Here is a 17,147-nt window from a genome sequence, read left to right as displayed (position 1 = left end):
CAGCCATATTTCTTCACCAAACATACAAAATATCAATTGATCATTCTCAAGGCTATGTACCAAATGTTAGGTTGGTTAGGTTAGGTAGGTTACTGCTGATACTCTTGTCACAAAAGGAATCCTGCCACTCTTTTGCATGCACTCTGCCCTGCCTGCAATCGCTTCTTCACCTCTTTTCGCCATTGCTCTGAATGTGTGACCCTAAGTATTTCAACTCCTCTATCTTCCTTCTGCTCCTTACATCCTCACAGTTCTACCTGATACCCTTTCATTGGCATACATGTATTCCGTCTTGCTACATATTCCACAGGTAGTATATTTTACAAAAAGGAACAAACCTTAATTTGTTGTTTTCTGAACCTTCTTCTGATTTTAACTGCAGGTATGCACGTGGTTCCATCCTCATCCCAACTCACTTCTTTGTGGTTCTAACCAGCTGCTTAGACTTCAGACAGGCTGCAGATTCATGTGGTGGTCCTCTTAGCTGTGCTGCCTTCATCTTGCCACACAAAGCCAACAATGATGAAAGCTGCAACGTAAGCACCGCAAACTCTACGAGCGCAAACAAATGTCATTAGAAAAGACACTCATACTCATCAATGTATCTCTCCAGAAATCAGATGCGGAGTCTACCTGGGTGGAGGACCTGATGAAGATGCACACAGCTCGGGTCAGAGATGTTGAAATTCTGACAGGTCTGGACTTGTACCGCAGAACCACTCTGAGATATGCCGACATACTCTCACTTAAAACATTTATGCACACGTATGAGAGTGAGATCTAACATTTACACTCTTTCTCAGTTGTGGTCAGAAGGGCGTGGATATGGTATTCATTTTGGTCTTTTTTTTTACAACATATACTACAACTCAAACGTTTGGGATCATTTGCAAATGTCCTTGTTTTCCAAAGAAAAACATGCAAATGATCATGAATCAGATGATTTGACAGAATAATTATTATCAGCAACTGCATTGAATGTCCTGGAATGGAAGTGTATCAGACACAGGAAAGGAAAAAGTACAAACAACTACAACCTCTAACTCATTTATAGACACTATATTGCTAAAAGTAGTCTATAGACACATAAGTGACGTTCTATTCTTTAGCCTATAGGGTTTAATATGGCCCATCCTTTACAAATGTAACATTTGAACTCTTCTTGCAAGGCCTTCCACAAGTACTGAGGAGTGTTTATTTGAATTTCTGATCATTCTTCCAGGAAAAAAATAGGAGTCAGGAGATCTGGAAGGTCTGGGTTCGTATCTCCATTTGAGAATCTTTGTGTGGCGTTTGCATGTTCTCCATGTGCATGCGTGGGTTTTGGAGGTTAATTGGAGACTCTAAATTGTCCATAGCCACGAATTTGAGTGTGAATGGTTGTTTGTGGCCTGCGATTAGCTGGCATCTAGCTCAGGGTGTACCCTGGCTCTCACCGGAAGAATACCTTACACATATCACCATGACCCTGGTGAGGACAAGTAGCACAGAAAATGAATGAACGAAGACACTGATGTTGGACAAGAAGGCCTGGCTCGCAGTCTTTGCTCTAACTCATCCCAAAGGTGTTTATCAGATTGAGGTAGAGGCCAGTTGAGTTCTTTTTTTTTTTTCTTTATGGACCTTGCTTTGTGTCGGAACAGGAACTGGCCATCCCCAAACTGTTGCCACAAAGTTGGTAGTATGACATTGTCCAAAATCTACAGGGTCAGGCAAAATGATCTGACACATTTGTAGGTTAAATAAAAGGCAAATAAAGTAAAGAAACAAGAAAGTGTTTTTATTTTCCAAAAGTACATATAATGCCATTCTGTTTCAAAAATTAAATCAGTCAAATGGGATGCATTATTGTCCACACATTCAATGCAGATCCAGCAGCTCTGAAGTTGGTAACCCATAACGAGATGGTGTTTCGAGCTGGTACGGGATCATGTCTGCCAAGATTGAAGTGCAAACGGAACGCTCGTTGTGTTGCAGTTACAGATTTGTTTGTTTTGATAAACGTTTCCAGTCCAATTCATGGCAGCAACTGAAAAAGAAACGAAAAACAATGGCATTATAAAGAAACAAAGCAAAATGGCATTATATGAAAAAAATGGCATTATATGTACTTTTCGAAAATAAAAACACTTTTTTTGTTTCTTTACTTTATTTGCCTTTTATTTAACCTACAAATGTGTCAGATCATTTTGCCTGACCTTGTAGCTGTATGCTGGAGCATTCAGAGTTCTTTTCACTGGAACTAAGATCTGGGAGCTGGGATTGGCTCCAGCTCTCCACAACACTGAGCAGGATTAGCAGTAGAAAATGAATGGATGTATTCAAAAATATCAAAAAACACTTCAGGAAAGACTGTACTGTCTGTACTGTTCACATCCATTTGTAGAAATGACAAAAGTACTTTCCATTCTTTGGAAAAGAGCAGTTCACACAAATGTTTCATTGTTGCAATTTCAAATGTTGAAATGTAAAAAATCTGATAAACAGCACACATTTAAAAGAAAACATCTGCAACTTAGACGGGTCATTGCTCTTTAGACTCCGTCACCCAGCTGAGGAGTACTGGTCCCCAGTTTGTGTTCAGGCAGCTTGCTTTGCTTTGCTAGTTCCTCTTCTGATCCAAATCCACCTGCAAGCACTTTGTGCAGCTTCACTGGCTTTCCTCTCTTGGCACCAAGAAGCCAGAGTGTACACTGTAGAGATTGTTCTACAACCCACCTCCATGGGCTTTCAGCAGTTCCTCCATCCATCCCTCCTGTAGATCTCAACCAGCTCCTGAAATCTTGCCTTCTTTCGCTCATGAGCCTCTTCAATGTGCTCTTCCCAGGTAAGTGTGACTTCCAGAAGCATGTGACTCCCTGGGATGAGTCCGATAAAAACCAAAAAGCCTGACTGAAGACGATGCATGATGAATGCAGATGAAGATGCATGTGAATGATTTTTGGTAAAGTGACAAAACTAAGAAACTACCTGTAAAGCTGTGAAGGTGCAAATGTACAGTATATAAACCAGAGGTGTGGACTTGCAATTGTGGTTGCAATTTTGATTACTTTGGAGTCGACTTGATCAAAGACTTGCAACTTGACTTGGACTTTGACATTAATGACTCTGGACTTAACTCGGATTTTAGTCATATGACTTGAAAATAAGTGACATTTTCATTGAGTGTCTTGAGTAAAATGTGTCCCAATTCAAAGTATTCAACGTGATCGTTATCGTGTCATTTCCAGCAAGACAACATATTTTCCCACAGAATCCGGGTCATTAAATGCATCTCACCGAGATGTGTCAACCTGCTACCGAGGATAATTGAATCTGCATTTGCATATTACGACTGTAAAGTATTCTGGTTGGTAAATACTCAAAGGGTGACTGACATGATTTATCAACTTTACTTAAATATGTTATAAATTGTTTGTAATTATGTTGTACATTGTTAGTTTTTTGAAAGAGAGTACATTTGCAAAAATTACATTTATAGTTCATGGCGGCAGTCATGATGAACTCGTCGCAGCAAAGTGTCATGGAAGTGACATCAACGAACTAACACCTCTCATCTTAAGCAGAGTAAACAAACGCTTCTTGAGGGAGATCGTCGACATTGTTGGGTATATTTGTCATCGTAATAGTTGTCATGCTGAAATGTTGCTGCTGGGTGTTGACAATATCCGAGTGATATTGTAAGTTTGTTTTCTTTTCCAAAACATGAAGTTTTACGACAAAAATGAACGAAGCAAGTGCAGAGAACGAGAGAATCATGGATGAGTGCTTTGAAGGAACACCTTCACAAGAAATATTTTGCTTCAAAGTACAGTATAAACGCATTTTGAACGACCACTTCGTCAAAGTTGGCACAAAACAGAGTAAATCATGTATTGTATTCTAAACACTACTTTACCATAGCGACAAGGCTGCAAAGCATTATACAGTACATGTTATATGAACATCTTTTCGCAGTGATATGTTTACTGTGCAAGGGAAAAATTTAATAAATCAGGCTATCACGATGCCTTTATGCTCATTAATAAGCCAATTTAAAAACAATAATTGAAGTATAAGCAACTCTAGAAAGTAATTTACTCACCATTCTGTGTTGTGAAGGCGACCAATCTTCATCTCCATGTCTTAAGGCTTAAGTCTGTTTCATGTTTCTCCCTTCTTTTCTTCTTAAAAACTATTGACACATCGCTCAAATCTTCACAGTAATCACTGTGAACATCCTCTGTCTCGTACACCGTTATTTTTGGGTAGCTGAGAGGTGTTACTCCGCTTACATCACTTCAAGAAATTGTGACTGTGAGGATTTGTCTGACACTTGTCTGGATCCCAGTATGCAGAGGCATACACCAGTTGTGAATGAAAGAGTCTTTTTAATACTACTGCATAACAGTTCAGAAACAAAAAACTACGATGCCATGGAAAGAAAAGGGCATCGCGGAAAAATGGAAAAATATGCGACTGAAAGGAATACCAAAGCTGGTCAGGCGGAGCTACAAACAAAGCCGTGGGGAAAAACCAGGCAGGACTGGATGGCCGACGGCAGCAGCACAGATCGTGGCTTGGAGGTTCTGCCACGAGGAATCACCGAGTGCCATCCAGTCGCCACAGGTGAGCTAAAAAGGAGTGACAATGAGGCACAGCTGTGCCTGTTCTGTAGCTCCGCCCAACTAGAGATCACCTGGGTCTTTGTGATGACACAAAAGCAGAAAAATTAACAAGGGAAAGGAAATAAGCCACAAATAATAACCTGAACCCAAAATGTAAAGCTGGTGTCTACGCCAGGCGTGACAGTGACGAGTGAACTATATATACAGTGACCATGAACTATATATGTAATTTTTGCAAATTTACTGTTCCCTTTCAAAAAACAAACAATGTAGAACATGTCATTTTTGGACATGTGGAACTGTGAATTGTACTATGTGATGTACTCCAGTGTAACTTGTATCCATCCATCCATTTTCTATGCCGCTTATCCTCATTAGGGTCGCGGGGTATGCTGGAGTCTATCCCAGTTGACTTCGAGCGAGTGGCGGGGTACACCCTGGAATAGGCGCCAGCCAATGGCAGGGCACATATAGACAAACAATCATTCCCACTCACATTCATACCTATGGACAATTTAGAGTCTCCAATTAACCTAACATGCATGTTTTTGGAATGTGGGAGGAAACCGGAGTACCCGAGAAATCCCATGCACGCACGAGGACAACAATGCAAACTCCACATAGAGATGCCCAGCGGAGATTCGAACCCAGATCTTCCCCATTTCCTGACTGTGTGGCCTGTGTGACTGTGTGCTAACCACTCAGCCACCGTGCGGCCCGTGTAACTTGTATGCATGTTCAAAATGAATTAAACCATTACCATTACCATTGATTACAAACAATAGCATATTTAAGCCAAGTTGATAAATCATGTCATTGACCCTCTAAGTGTCTAGTACTTCTAGTAAGTACTAGAAAATTTAAAGCCTGTGACTTTGGACTTGATTTAGACTTGCACATCTTTACTTGAGACTTGGGATTAAAGATGTGAGACGTGCAAACCACTGACTTTCTCCCACCTCTGATATAAACGATGTTGTAATACAGTAATTGTAGCGTATTTTATGTTTTACATGTAGATGGAAACGGTGTATGAATGACTTTTGGAGAGAGGGTGGATTTAAACAAGTGTTTCTTCCCCCTCCTTTTTGAATATATTCAATGTTCAATATGTTTCTATGTTCAATGTTAAACATCAGAGTATTTTTTTTCCTTACATGATGGAAATAAATTTAAATGAAAAAATGCTGACGCTGGTGTTTGATGAGAATTATTGCTTGACAAGCTGCGAGGTGAAACACAGATATTTGTGTTCTTTCATGGTTGTGAATCACGGTCTCTTTTTCTGTCCTTGTTAGAGCAGATGGGGAAGACGTTTTAAATTTCCTCACCATTTCTGCCGTTGAATTGGCCTGCTTTCCAAGCACAACAAACTCTCGTGTCTTTAAAGATACTCCTCTCTTCCTGGATATTTTCAGCCTGGAAACAGATGCAGATATCAGATGCAGATATTAGATGCAGATGCCTCAGATACTAAACTAATGTTAAGTTAAACTAATGCTGTTATTAATTAGCATAATGGTTTTAGCTGCAACACGAGTACAAAAATCACTTGGCCTTACAAAATGATGAACTTGGATTAGCAGCCATAAAAGGACTGACTCTTGCTGATAATAAGACTTTATAATTATGGAGCATTCTTTAAAATCATCGGGTTCATTGTAATATTGTCATCTTTTTCTTTGGAGAGCAAAGACATTTTCAGGCAACCCCAGAATTTGTGTGCGCATCAGCAGTGATATTTCAAAACAAGACTTTGGAACCACAGCTGGAATTTTGTTTGTCTTTCACAGAATCTTTTACACTGGCCCTCACGCTGTCCAAAATGAGCAATGCTTTTTTTTCTCCTGTGAAAAATCCCCCCAGTCGCTTGCTGTAGCACTCTGTCAGCCATTCCTTCATCAGGCTTTCTACCATCCACCCTTTGTTGACTTTCATGACAATTTCTTTCGGGGATTTTTCTTTTGGCATCGGCATCCGCTTAAAAAATCACCATTGGTGGAAGCTTTTGTCCGGATGTGTGCAGCTCAGAACACAACAAGAGAAATGCGTTCTCTCATGACCATTTGTTTTCAGCGTGACAGGATGAGTCACCTTTCTTGTTAACAGTCCTCAAGTCAAACATTATTTAGATAACACATTTAAAACAACTTGGATTGACCAAAGGCTGCACAAGCCATATAGACAGTAACAATAAATGCAGTAAAAACAAATAAAAATAAAAACTTAAACTATACAAAGTAAGAGTTGATGCCCTTGTTTTATTTTTGCAGGGAAAAAAAGATGGGTTTTCAGCAGGCTTTTAAAGTGCTGGAGTGATGTGATGCCCCTGTGATGTGCAGGGGGAGGCGGTTCCAGAGTCTGTCGCCTCTTGTGGTGAGTCTAGAGCGGGGGTCAGACAGGAGCAGTTTATCTGCGTACCTCAGGGCCCTCCCTACCTGTGGAGTGAGAGGGCAGGAGCTAGCAACACTTTAAAATGAATCCTAAGTTAATTAGGGAGCCAGAGACCCACAAGCATTGGGGTTACAGTATGTGCTCCCAGCCTTTAGTTCCTATCAGTAGGTGGGCTGCTGCATTCTACACTTCCTGGAGGGAACAGAGGATTGTCGAGGCTCATATAAAAGTGAGTTGCAATAGTCAAGCCTTGATGTGATAAAAGCACGGATCGCTTTCTCAAAGTCTGCAGTTGGTACCTTGTTTTTGTCCCTACTTTAAAGTCTTGAGTTGAAAAAGGTGCATTTTACAATTCTCAGGGCATTGAATCCCCTCCGTGAATCACCACCTTACCGTGGTGGAGGGGTTTGTGTGCCCGAGTGATCCTAGGAGCTATGTTGTCTGGGGATATATGCCCCTGGTAGGGTCTCCCAAGGCAAACAGGTCCTGGGTGACGGGCCAGACCAAGAGTGATTCAGAAGACCCCTATGAATAAACACACGAGGAGAGACCGCACCTTGCCCGGAAGTGGGATACCGGGGCCTCACCCTGGAGCCAGGCCTGGGGGAGGGGCTCGCAGGCGAGCGTCTGGTGGTCGGGCTTTCACCCGTGGGACCCGGCCGGGCTCAGCCCGAAGAAGCCACACGGGATCTCCCCCCCGTAGACCCACCACCTGCGGGGGCAAGCATAAGGGTCCGGTGCATTGCGTTTTGGGTGGCGGTCGAGGGCGGGCACCTAGGCGACCTGGTCTTCGGCGGCCAAATCTGGTTCTTGGGACATGGAACGTCACTTCTCTGGCGGGGAAGGAGCCCGAACTTGTGAGAGAGGTTGAGACATTCCGACTAGATATAGTCGGACTCACCTCGACCCACAGTTTGGGTTCTGGATCCAAACTCCTCGAGAGGGGCTGGACCTTGTTCTACTCTGGAGTTGCTGCAGGGGAGAGGCGGCGAGCTGGTGTGGGCTTATTAATAGCCCCCCGGCTCGGTGCCTCTGTGTTGGAGTCATCCCCGGTAAACGAGAGGGTCATTTCCCTACGCCTTCGGGTTGGGGAAAGGGTCCTGACTGTCATTTGTGCGTACGCGCCAAACGGCAGTTCAGAGTACCCAGCCTTCTTGGAGCACCCCAACTGGTGACTCTGTCGTTTTGCTGGGAGACTTCAACGCCCATGTGGGCAATGACAGTGTGACCTGGAGGGGCGTGATTGGGAGGAACGGCCTCCCTGATCTGAACCCGTGCGGTGTGATGTTGTTGGACTTCTGTGCGAACCACAGTTTGTCCATCACAAACACCATGTTCCAGCATAAGGATGTCAATAAGTGCACATGGCACCAGGACACCCTAGGCCGCAGGTCTATGATCGACTTTGTAGTCGTATCATCAGACCTGCGTCCGCATGTTTTGGACACACGGGTAAAGAGAGGGGCTGAGCTGTCAACTGATCACCACCTGGTGATGAGTTGGATTAGATGGCGGGGGAGGATGCCGGACAGACCCGGGAGACCCAAACGTGTAGTGAGGGTGTGCTGGGAACGTTTGGCAGAGTCTCCTGTTCGTCGAGTCTTCAGCTCTCACCTCCGGCAGAGCTTCTCCTGCATCCCGGGGGAGGACGAGGATATCGAGTCCGAATGGGCTCTATTCCGTGCCTCCATTGCTGAGGCAGCCGATCGGAGCTGCGGCCGCAAGGTGGTCGGTGCCAGTCGTGGCGGCAAGCCCCGAACCCGATGGTGGACACCAGAGGTCAGGGCTGCCGTCAAGCTGAAGAAGGAGTCCTATCGAGCATGGATGGCTTGTGGGACTCCTGAAGCAGCTGACGGGTACCGGCAGGCCAAGCGGCACGCGGCCTCGGCGGTGGTCGAGGCAAAAACTCGGGTGTGGGAGGAGTTCGGTGAGGCCATGGAACAGGACTTTCGGTCGGCCTCGAAGAGGTTCTGGCAAACCGTCCGGCGCCTCAGAAAGGGGAAGCAGTGCCCGGTCCACACTGTTTACAGTGGGGACGGGAGCCTGCTGACCTCGACTGAGGATATAGTTGGGCGGTGGAAGGAATACTTTGAGGCCCTTCTCAATCCCACTGACATACCTTCCATAGAGGAAGCAGAGACTGAGGATACGAACGCGGACAGTTCCATCACCGTGGCTGAGGTATCTGGGGTAGTCGAAATGCTCCCCAGTGGCAAAGCTCCGGGGGTGGACGAGTTTCGCCCTGAATTCCTCAAGGCTTTGGATGTTGCGGGACTGTCTTGGCTGACACGTCTCTTCAACATCGCGTGGAAGTCGGGAACAGTACCTCTGGATTGGCAGACTGGGGTGGTGGTCCCCCTTTTCAAGAAGGGTGACCGGAGGGTGTGTTCCAACTATAGGGGGATCACACTCCTCAGCCTCCCTGGGAAAGTCTATTCCAGGGTGCTGGAGAGAAGGGTACGACCGTTAATCGAACCTCGGCTACAGGAGGTGCAATGTGGTTTTCGTCCTGGTCGCGGAACACTGGACCAGCTCTATACCCTTGCAAGGGTACTGGAGGGTACTTGGGAGTTTGCCCAACCGGTCTACATGTGCTTTGTGGACCTGGAAAAGGCATTCGACCGTGTCCCTCGCGGTGTCCTGTGGGGGGTGCTCCGGGAGTATGGGTTCGGTGGCGCGCTACTACGTGCCATTCAGTCCTTGTACAACCGGAGCAGGAGCCTGGTTCGCATTGCCAGCAGTAAGTCAAGCCTGTTTCCGGTGAACGTTGGCCTCCGCCAAGGCTGCCCTTTGTCACCGATTCTGTTCATAATTTTCATGGACAGAATTTCTAGGCGCAGCCAAGGTGTCGAGGGAGTCCAGTTCGGGGGCACTAGGATCTCATCTCTGCTATTTGCAGACGATGTGGTCCTGATGGCCTCATCGGGCTGTGACCTGCAGCGTTTACTGGGACGGTTTGCATCTGAGTGTGAAGCTTCTGGGATGAGACTCAGCACCTCCAAATCCGAGGCCATGGTTCTCAGTCGGACAAGGGTGGATTGCTCCCTCCGGGTTGGGAATGAGGTCCTGCCCCAGGTGGAGGAGTTCAAGTATCTCGGGGTCTTGTTCACGAGTGAGGGAAGGTTGGAGCGTGAGGTCGATAGGCGGATCGGCGCAGCGTCTGCAGTAATGCGGTCGCTGTACCGGACCGTCGTGGTGAAGAGAGAGCTGAGCCGGAAGGCAAAGCTCTCAATTTACCGATCGATCTATGTTCCCACCCTCACCTATGGTCATGAGCTTTGGGTCATGACCGAAAGAACGAGATCGCGGATACAAGCGGCTGAAATGAGTTTTCTTCGTAGGGTAGCGGGACTCACCCTAAGAGACAGGGTGAGGAGCTCGGTTATCCGAGAGGAGCTCAGAGTAGAGCCGCTGCTCCTTCACATCGAGAGGAGCCAGCTGAGGTGGCTCGGGCATCTAGTCCGGATGCCTCCCGGACGCCTCCCTGGTGAGGTGTTTCGGGCATGCCCAGCCGGGAGAAGGCCCCGGGGAAGACCTAGGACACGCTGGAGGGATTATGTCTCACAGCTGGCCTGGGAACGCCTCGGTGTCCTCCCGGTGGAGCTGGAGGAGGTGGTTGGGGACCGGGAAGTCTGGGCTTCCCTACTGAGACTGCTGCCCCCGCGACCCGGACCCGGATAAGCGGAGGAAAATGGAATGGAATGGAAAAAGGGCATTGAATCGATCACAACTGGGCTGTTCAGGTTGTCTTAGAAGGCCTTTCGCCTCTCATTCGAGCTTCATCAGCACACACCAGTCCAACTAGATAGGACAGCTTGAGTCTGGGGGCTTGGTGCAAGATCTAATCTGTTTATCCTCCTTTTTTACTTCCCAGACTGTGCAGTGGGTAGGTTAAGTTGTGTGACGCACATTTTTTACTTGTATTTGTTTGGAACCGTGCGTGAGGGAGCTGTCTGGATCGCTGCATGTGAAAAGCTACTTAAACCATCAAAACGTTGTCTCAGATTGACTGACTACTAGCATGTCATGTTGCCAGCTTGTATCTTAAAGAATGAATTACTTTGGAAGCAACTGGCGGGCCGCATTCAAATGCTTGGCGGTCCGGATGTGGCCCCCGGGCCATAGTTTGCCCACCCCTGGCATAGCAGCTCTAACCTCCAGGGCCGCATAGAGTGGTCGTCCCCCAACCTGAAGGTTGCGGGTTCGATCCTCTGTCCTCTTGTGATCGTGTCTAAATGTCCTTGGGCAAGATACTGAACCCCCAGTTGCTCCTGATGCTGCGCCATCAGTAGGTAAATGTCACCTCCTTTGGTGAGTTGGCCACGTCATCCTCATGCCCGAGAACCGCTTGCCACGGAAAGTCCTATGTGGTGAACTGGAGAAGTCTTGGCGGACAAAAACACCAACAATCTCCAATCCATCTTGAATCAATGCAACATTCCAACAGCCAACCAGGAGTCTCTTGAGGCTGACAGAACAAAGTGGTGGGACGGCTGCGCTCGCGGCGTGGGTGCCTTCAAAACAAACCGCATCCAATCGAAAGAGGCTCTCTGCCAACGCTGTCATCGGGATTGGAGTTTGCTGTTCAACACCATTGTATAGTTGTTTCTAAATTCTTGTTGCCCATTACGTTCCAAATTATAAGAGAGGGCAAATTCTTCAGCAGGATGGCACACCTTTTCATATTCAGCCTCCACGTGAAAGTTCTTTATAGTGAAGAATATCCATTTCAGTACTTTTATAGGTACCATCTGAATTCTGTCGGTACTACAAGATACAAGATACAAGAGAGTTTTATTGTCATGTGCATAGTAAAACAGCAGTTATACCATGCAATGAAAATCTTATTCTGTTCATTCTCCCAAGAAAAAAAATAAAACAAATGAAAGAATAAGAACATAAGAAACATAAACACATAAACATATATACCAATAAATTAAGCAACAACAACAGAAGAGACATTAATACAAGCAAATAATACAAACAAATAAATAAATAAATAAATAAATAAAGTGCTATGAGTGTGTGCGTGCGGCGTGTGCGAGTGCTTCGTTGAGGAGCCTGATGGCCTGTGGGTAAAAGCTGTTTACCAGCCTTGTGGTCCTGGACTTCAAACTCCTGTAGCGTCTGCCTGACGGTAGGAGTGTGAATAATGAGTGTTGTGGATGTGTGCTGTCCTTGATGAGGTTGTGTGTTCTGCGTAGGACTCTAGATTTATAAATGTCTTGCAGTGAGGGGAGGGCTGCCCCAACAATGTTCTGTGAGGTCTTGATCACCCGCTGGAGTGCCTTCCTGTCACGTGTTGTACAGTTACCGTACCAAACAGTGATGGAGGCGGTAAGGACACTTTCGATAGTGCATCTGTAGAAGCAACTCAGGATTGTGGTGGACATGCCAAATTTCCTCAGTCTTCTCAGGAAGTACAGTCTCCTTTGGGACTTCTTCATAATTTGTTGGGTGTTGTGAGACCAGGTGAGGTCCTCGCTGATGTGTGTGTGATGTGTACTACTGAGTACTCAGTCATTTAAAGTTGAACAGTACCATGTTTCGGTACCTAAACGCATCTTTGTGACTGTGAGGGAGTGGAAGAGTAGGCGATAGCATTATTAAGAAAGAAACACTGCGTAGTTAAGGGTATTCATGTTGAAGAAATATGTCATAACTGCAATGTTATAATACAGTTGGATGTTTTCATATGCTTGTTAAAGTTGATATATCCAAAAAAAATGTTACTTTGAAAAATGTTGAGATTTTATTATTAAACAAATTAACATTTATTACCACATAAAACACACAAAACTAATGAAAATTGTATTTGATCCCCTACCAAGCAGCGAGCACTGTGACACATAAAAAACACAAATGAGTCCTGTACCTTTAAGAAAGTAGTCCTAATCTCAACTCAGGATGTGGATAGAAGACACCTGTCACACAAACACTCTTCCATTCAAACCTCTCCACCACCATGGGCAAGACTAAAGAGCTGTCCTCAGGGACATAAAACATCTTCCCCCACTTCTTTGTCAAACTAAACTTTTTTTCTGCAATTTAAACTGCTTTTCCATACATAAAGTCATGTGGTTTGGTAAGCAAACTTTAACTGAATGCTCTCATGCTGTCATTAGCAAGCACTTGTTCACAGGAAACACACTGCAATCGCTCAGATACTTTTGCAGTCACTCCTATGAGGCTTTGAGAACAAGTCAAAACCGTGCCAGACCGAGTCAAAACCAAAGCCATGTGAGAGTCAATAGTCAAGTCAGGTCGAGACCAAGACTCAAGACATTCGATGGCATCTGGCACGTTGAAGAGGTGTTCTCTTCACGGATGAATCCCGGTTTACACTGTTCAGGGCAGATGGCAGACAGCGTGTGTGGCGTCGTGTGGGTGAGCAGTTTTTTGACGTCAATGTTGTGGATCGAGTGGCCCATGGTGGCGGTGGGATTATGATATGGTCAGGCGTCTGGTATGGAGGAAGAACACAGATTTTATTTATTTTATTTTATTGCATTTTATTGATGGCATTTTGAATGCACAGAGATACCGTGGTGGGATCCTGAGGCCCATTGTTGTGCCATACATCCAAGAAGTCTGTGTAGGCTCTCAGTCGTAGTTTGCTGACGAAGCTCTTCGGATGAGGAGCGAAACGTCCGACACCTTCTACACAGAAGTACAGATGACGTCTCAAGAAGCCTTTTCCTCGATACATCCAAGAACATCACCTCATGTTGCAGCAGGATAATGCACGGCCCCATGTTGCAAGGATCTGTACACAATTCTTGGAAGCTGAAAACATCCCAGGTCTTGCATGGCCAGCATACTCACCGGACATGTCACCCATTGAGCATGTTTGGGATGCTCTGGATCGGCGTATACGATGGACCAGTTCCCGCCAATTTCCAGCAACTTCGCACAGCCATTGAAGAGGAGTGGACCTACATTCCTCCGGATCTCTATGCTACACCACGCTTCCAAGGTCATCTCCCGAGCAGTTCTGCTACATGTCCCATAGCTCCTTCAAGCCGGGTACAGTTATTCCCTTTTTGTCGCGGTGCCCTTTTGATTTTTCTTATCGCACCGTTGTTATTTGTTCTTACTGGTAACAGAGACTATTAAAGCCTGTCCTACAACTTCTTTTGTCTTCTGCATCTGGGGATCCATTATAAACTGTTTTCCCGCGCACTCCGCATCACAGAATAGCTGAGTCAAGTACTATGGATCCCGGGGAGGATGAAAGTGTTAGAATGGCGCTCCGAGCTCATGGCCAGTGTATCAGCCACCACGAGAAACCCTTAACGAGCTAACCACACTCGTCCGGGAGCTGCACGCTCAGCTGGCAGGTGCACCTCCCGCTGTCTCTGCCGACCACACGCCGCTCGCTGCTGGAGGCACGGACATCGCCGTACCTTCCACTTATTCATCACGGGAGCCCAGCATTCCCCATCCAATGCGCTATGAAGGGGATTTTGGACAGTGCCAGCTCTTCATTCATCAGTGCACCCTGGTCTTTTCACAGCAGCCGCACACCTACACAACAGATGCAGCCAGGGTGGCGTACATGCTCAGCTTACTCTCCGGCCGTGCTGCCAGCTGGGCGATGGCGGTGTGCGACTCCAAGCCGGAATTGTGTTCCAGCATGCCTCTCTTTGTCACCGAACTTTGGAGTGTCTTCGATCACCCGTTGAGAGAACAAGAGGCCGGAAGCCGCCTTCTTGTGATACGTCAAGGCTCCTTGTCAGTGGCGGATCACTCCATCTCCTTCCGCATTTTGGCGGCAGAAAGCAGCTGGAATGACAAGGCACTAAGAAGCGCGTACCGGGCAAGCCTCAGCTCGCGCCTACAAGATGAGCTGGCCTCCCGGGACGAGACCCAGACACTGGAGGAGCTCATCATGCTGTCCATTCGCCTGGACAACCGGTTACGGGAGCGCAGCGCTCAGTGGAGGGCGGAACCTTCCGAACCGACACGTCAGCTCCCTCTTCCACCTCCAGGGGGCCTCCCTGCTCCGCTTCTCCCTCCCTCCTCCAGTTGTGGATTGCCACCAGAGGATGTCGCTGTGCCCATGCAGCTGGGAGGCAGTCGCCTTTCTTCAGCTGAGAGGAGTCGACGGCTACGTCTGCGGCTGTGCCTGTATTGCGGGAGCGCAGCACACCTTATCTCCCGCTGCCCGGTTCGACCAGCCAGACAGCACTCCTCTTCCACCGGGGACATTCCTCAACAGTTGCCATCTGTGTCACCAGCTTCTGCTGCTTCTTCGGCTGTGGTGGGCCGACTTCAGGTGGAAGGTATGCTATCTTGGTCAGGGGGAGCATGCCCGGTTAGTGCGTTTATTGACTCAGGAGCGGACGAGAATTTTATTGACTGTGAATTTGTAAAGACTTGGAATATTCCCACTGTAGAGCTAATTAATCACAAGAATGTCCGTTCGCTCGATGGACGTCTCCTGGTTAATATCACCAATCAAACCCGCACCATATCTTTGCTTCTTTCGGGTAACCATCGTGAGGTTATCAATTTTTTTCTCATGCCCTCGCGCTCGGCACCGCTTGTACTCGGGCTACCATGGCTTCGCCAGCATGGTCCCGGCATAGATTGGAAAACATTAATGATTTCGAATTGGAGTACATTCTGCCACAGTCACTGCCTTCGCACCGCATCTTCTCCCGCTCCTCCGGTCTCTACCTGTTACCCCTCCAGACCTGTCCTCAGTTCCTAGGGAGTACCACTCTATTAGCGATGTCTTTTCTATTGACCGAGCCATGACACTTCCCCCTCACCGCCCATATGACTGTACCATAGACTTATTACCTGGTTCACCACTACCTTCGTCCCGGTTGTACAATATCTCTCAACCCGAACACCGAGCCCTGGAGGAGTACATTTCCACCGCCCTGGCCGCTGGCCATATCCGCCCTTCTTCCTCCCCTCTCGCGGCCGGGTTCTTTTTCGTTAAAAAGAACGACGGTTCATTGCGGCCATGCATCGACTTCCGCGCCCTCAATAAGACCACAGTTAGGAATAAGTACCCCCTTCCCCTTCTCAATTCTGCTTTTACTTCACTGCATGACGCCGTCATTTTCACAAGATTAGATCTGCGCAACGCCTATCATTTGGTGCGCGTGAGAGAGGGGGATGAATGGAAGACGGCCTTTAATACACCACTCGGGCACTCTGAGTATTTGGTGATGCCTTTTGGGCTTATCAATGCCCCGGCCGTCTTCCAGTGCCTTATTAACGACATTTTACGGGACTTTATTGGCCGTTTTGTATTCGTTTACTTGGACGACATCTTAATTTTTTCCCCTTCCATTTCCTTACACATTCAGCAGGTGCGGATGGTCCTTCAAAGACTCCTAGAGAACCAGTTATTTGTTAAGCCCCAGAAGTGTACGTTCCATGCACCCTCTGTATCTTTTCTGGGATTTATTGTGGAGAAGGGTCAACTTAAACCTGATCCTGCCAAGATCCAGGCAGTGGTCGAGTGGCCCACTCCTATATCAAGGAGGCTGTTGCAGAGGTTCCTTGGGTTCGCTAATTTTTACCGCCGTTTTATACGGAACTTTAGTAAGGTAGCGGAACCTCTGAATAAGCTTACATCCTCCAAGCTACCCTTTGTTTGGTCGCTAGAGGCGGACCGGGCCTTCAAACGTCTTAAGGCAGCGTTTACTTCTGCACCTGTGTTAACACACCCTAATCCTTCTATCCCTTTTTTTGTTGAGGTAGATGCGTCCGACTCAGGGGTAGGGGCTGTGCTCTCCTAGCACTCCACCATTGATCAGAAACTGCACCCCTGCGCCTTCTCCCGACGCCTGTCCCCAGCAGAGAGGAACTATGACATTGGCAACCGGGAGCTCCTGGCGGTGATACTGGCCCTTCAGGAATGGAGACATTGGCTGGAGGGCGCTACGCAGCCATTTACCATCTACACGGACCACCAGAACCTGGCCTACATCCGCGCTGCCCACCGCTTGAACCCCCGACAGGCACGGTGGGCACTCTTCTTAACCAGATTCAACTTCTGCATCACCTTTCGCCCAGGTTCACGCAACGGGAAGCCCGATGCACTATCAAGGATGTTTGCACCCGCGGTAGAGGATTCCTCTCCGGAGACCATCCTTCCCCAGTCCCGGATCCTGGGGGCCCTCC

General features: G+C 47.2%; 1 protein-coding gene across 1 annotated transcript in view; it reads left to right on the top strand.

The window, feature by feature from the left end:
- Window positions 1-5,788, top strand: part of enpp2 (ectonucleotide pyrophosphatase/phosphodiesterase 2) — a 50,423-nt gene extending 44,635 nt beyond the window's left edge. Inside the window, exons 24-25 of the mRNA XM_054780973.1 lie at window positions 383-536; window positions 614-5,788. Coding sequence (XP_054636948.1) covers window positions 383-536; window positions 614-784 — 325 coding nt within the window. The 3' untranslated portion in view covers window positions 785-5,788. The remainder of the gene's footprint in view (window positions 1-382; window positions 537-613) is intronic.
- The last annotated feature ends 11,359 nt before the right edge of the window (window positions 5,789-17,147 follow it).

Source organism: Dunckerocampus dactyliophorus, chromosome 7 (assembly GCF_027744805.1).
Source record: "Dunckerocampus dactyliophorus isolate RoL2022-P2 chromosome 7, RoL_Ddac_1.1, whole genome shotgun sequence".
In the NCBI taxonomy this organism is placed as follows: domain Eukaryota; kingdom Metazoa; phylum Chordata; class Actinopteri; order Syngnathiformes; family Syngnathidae; genus Dunckerocampus; species Dunckerocampus dactyliophorus.
The sequence above is the reverse complement of the archived record's forward strand: the minus strand, read 5'-3'. Positions and strand labels throughout refer to the sequence as shown.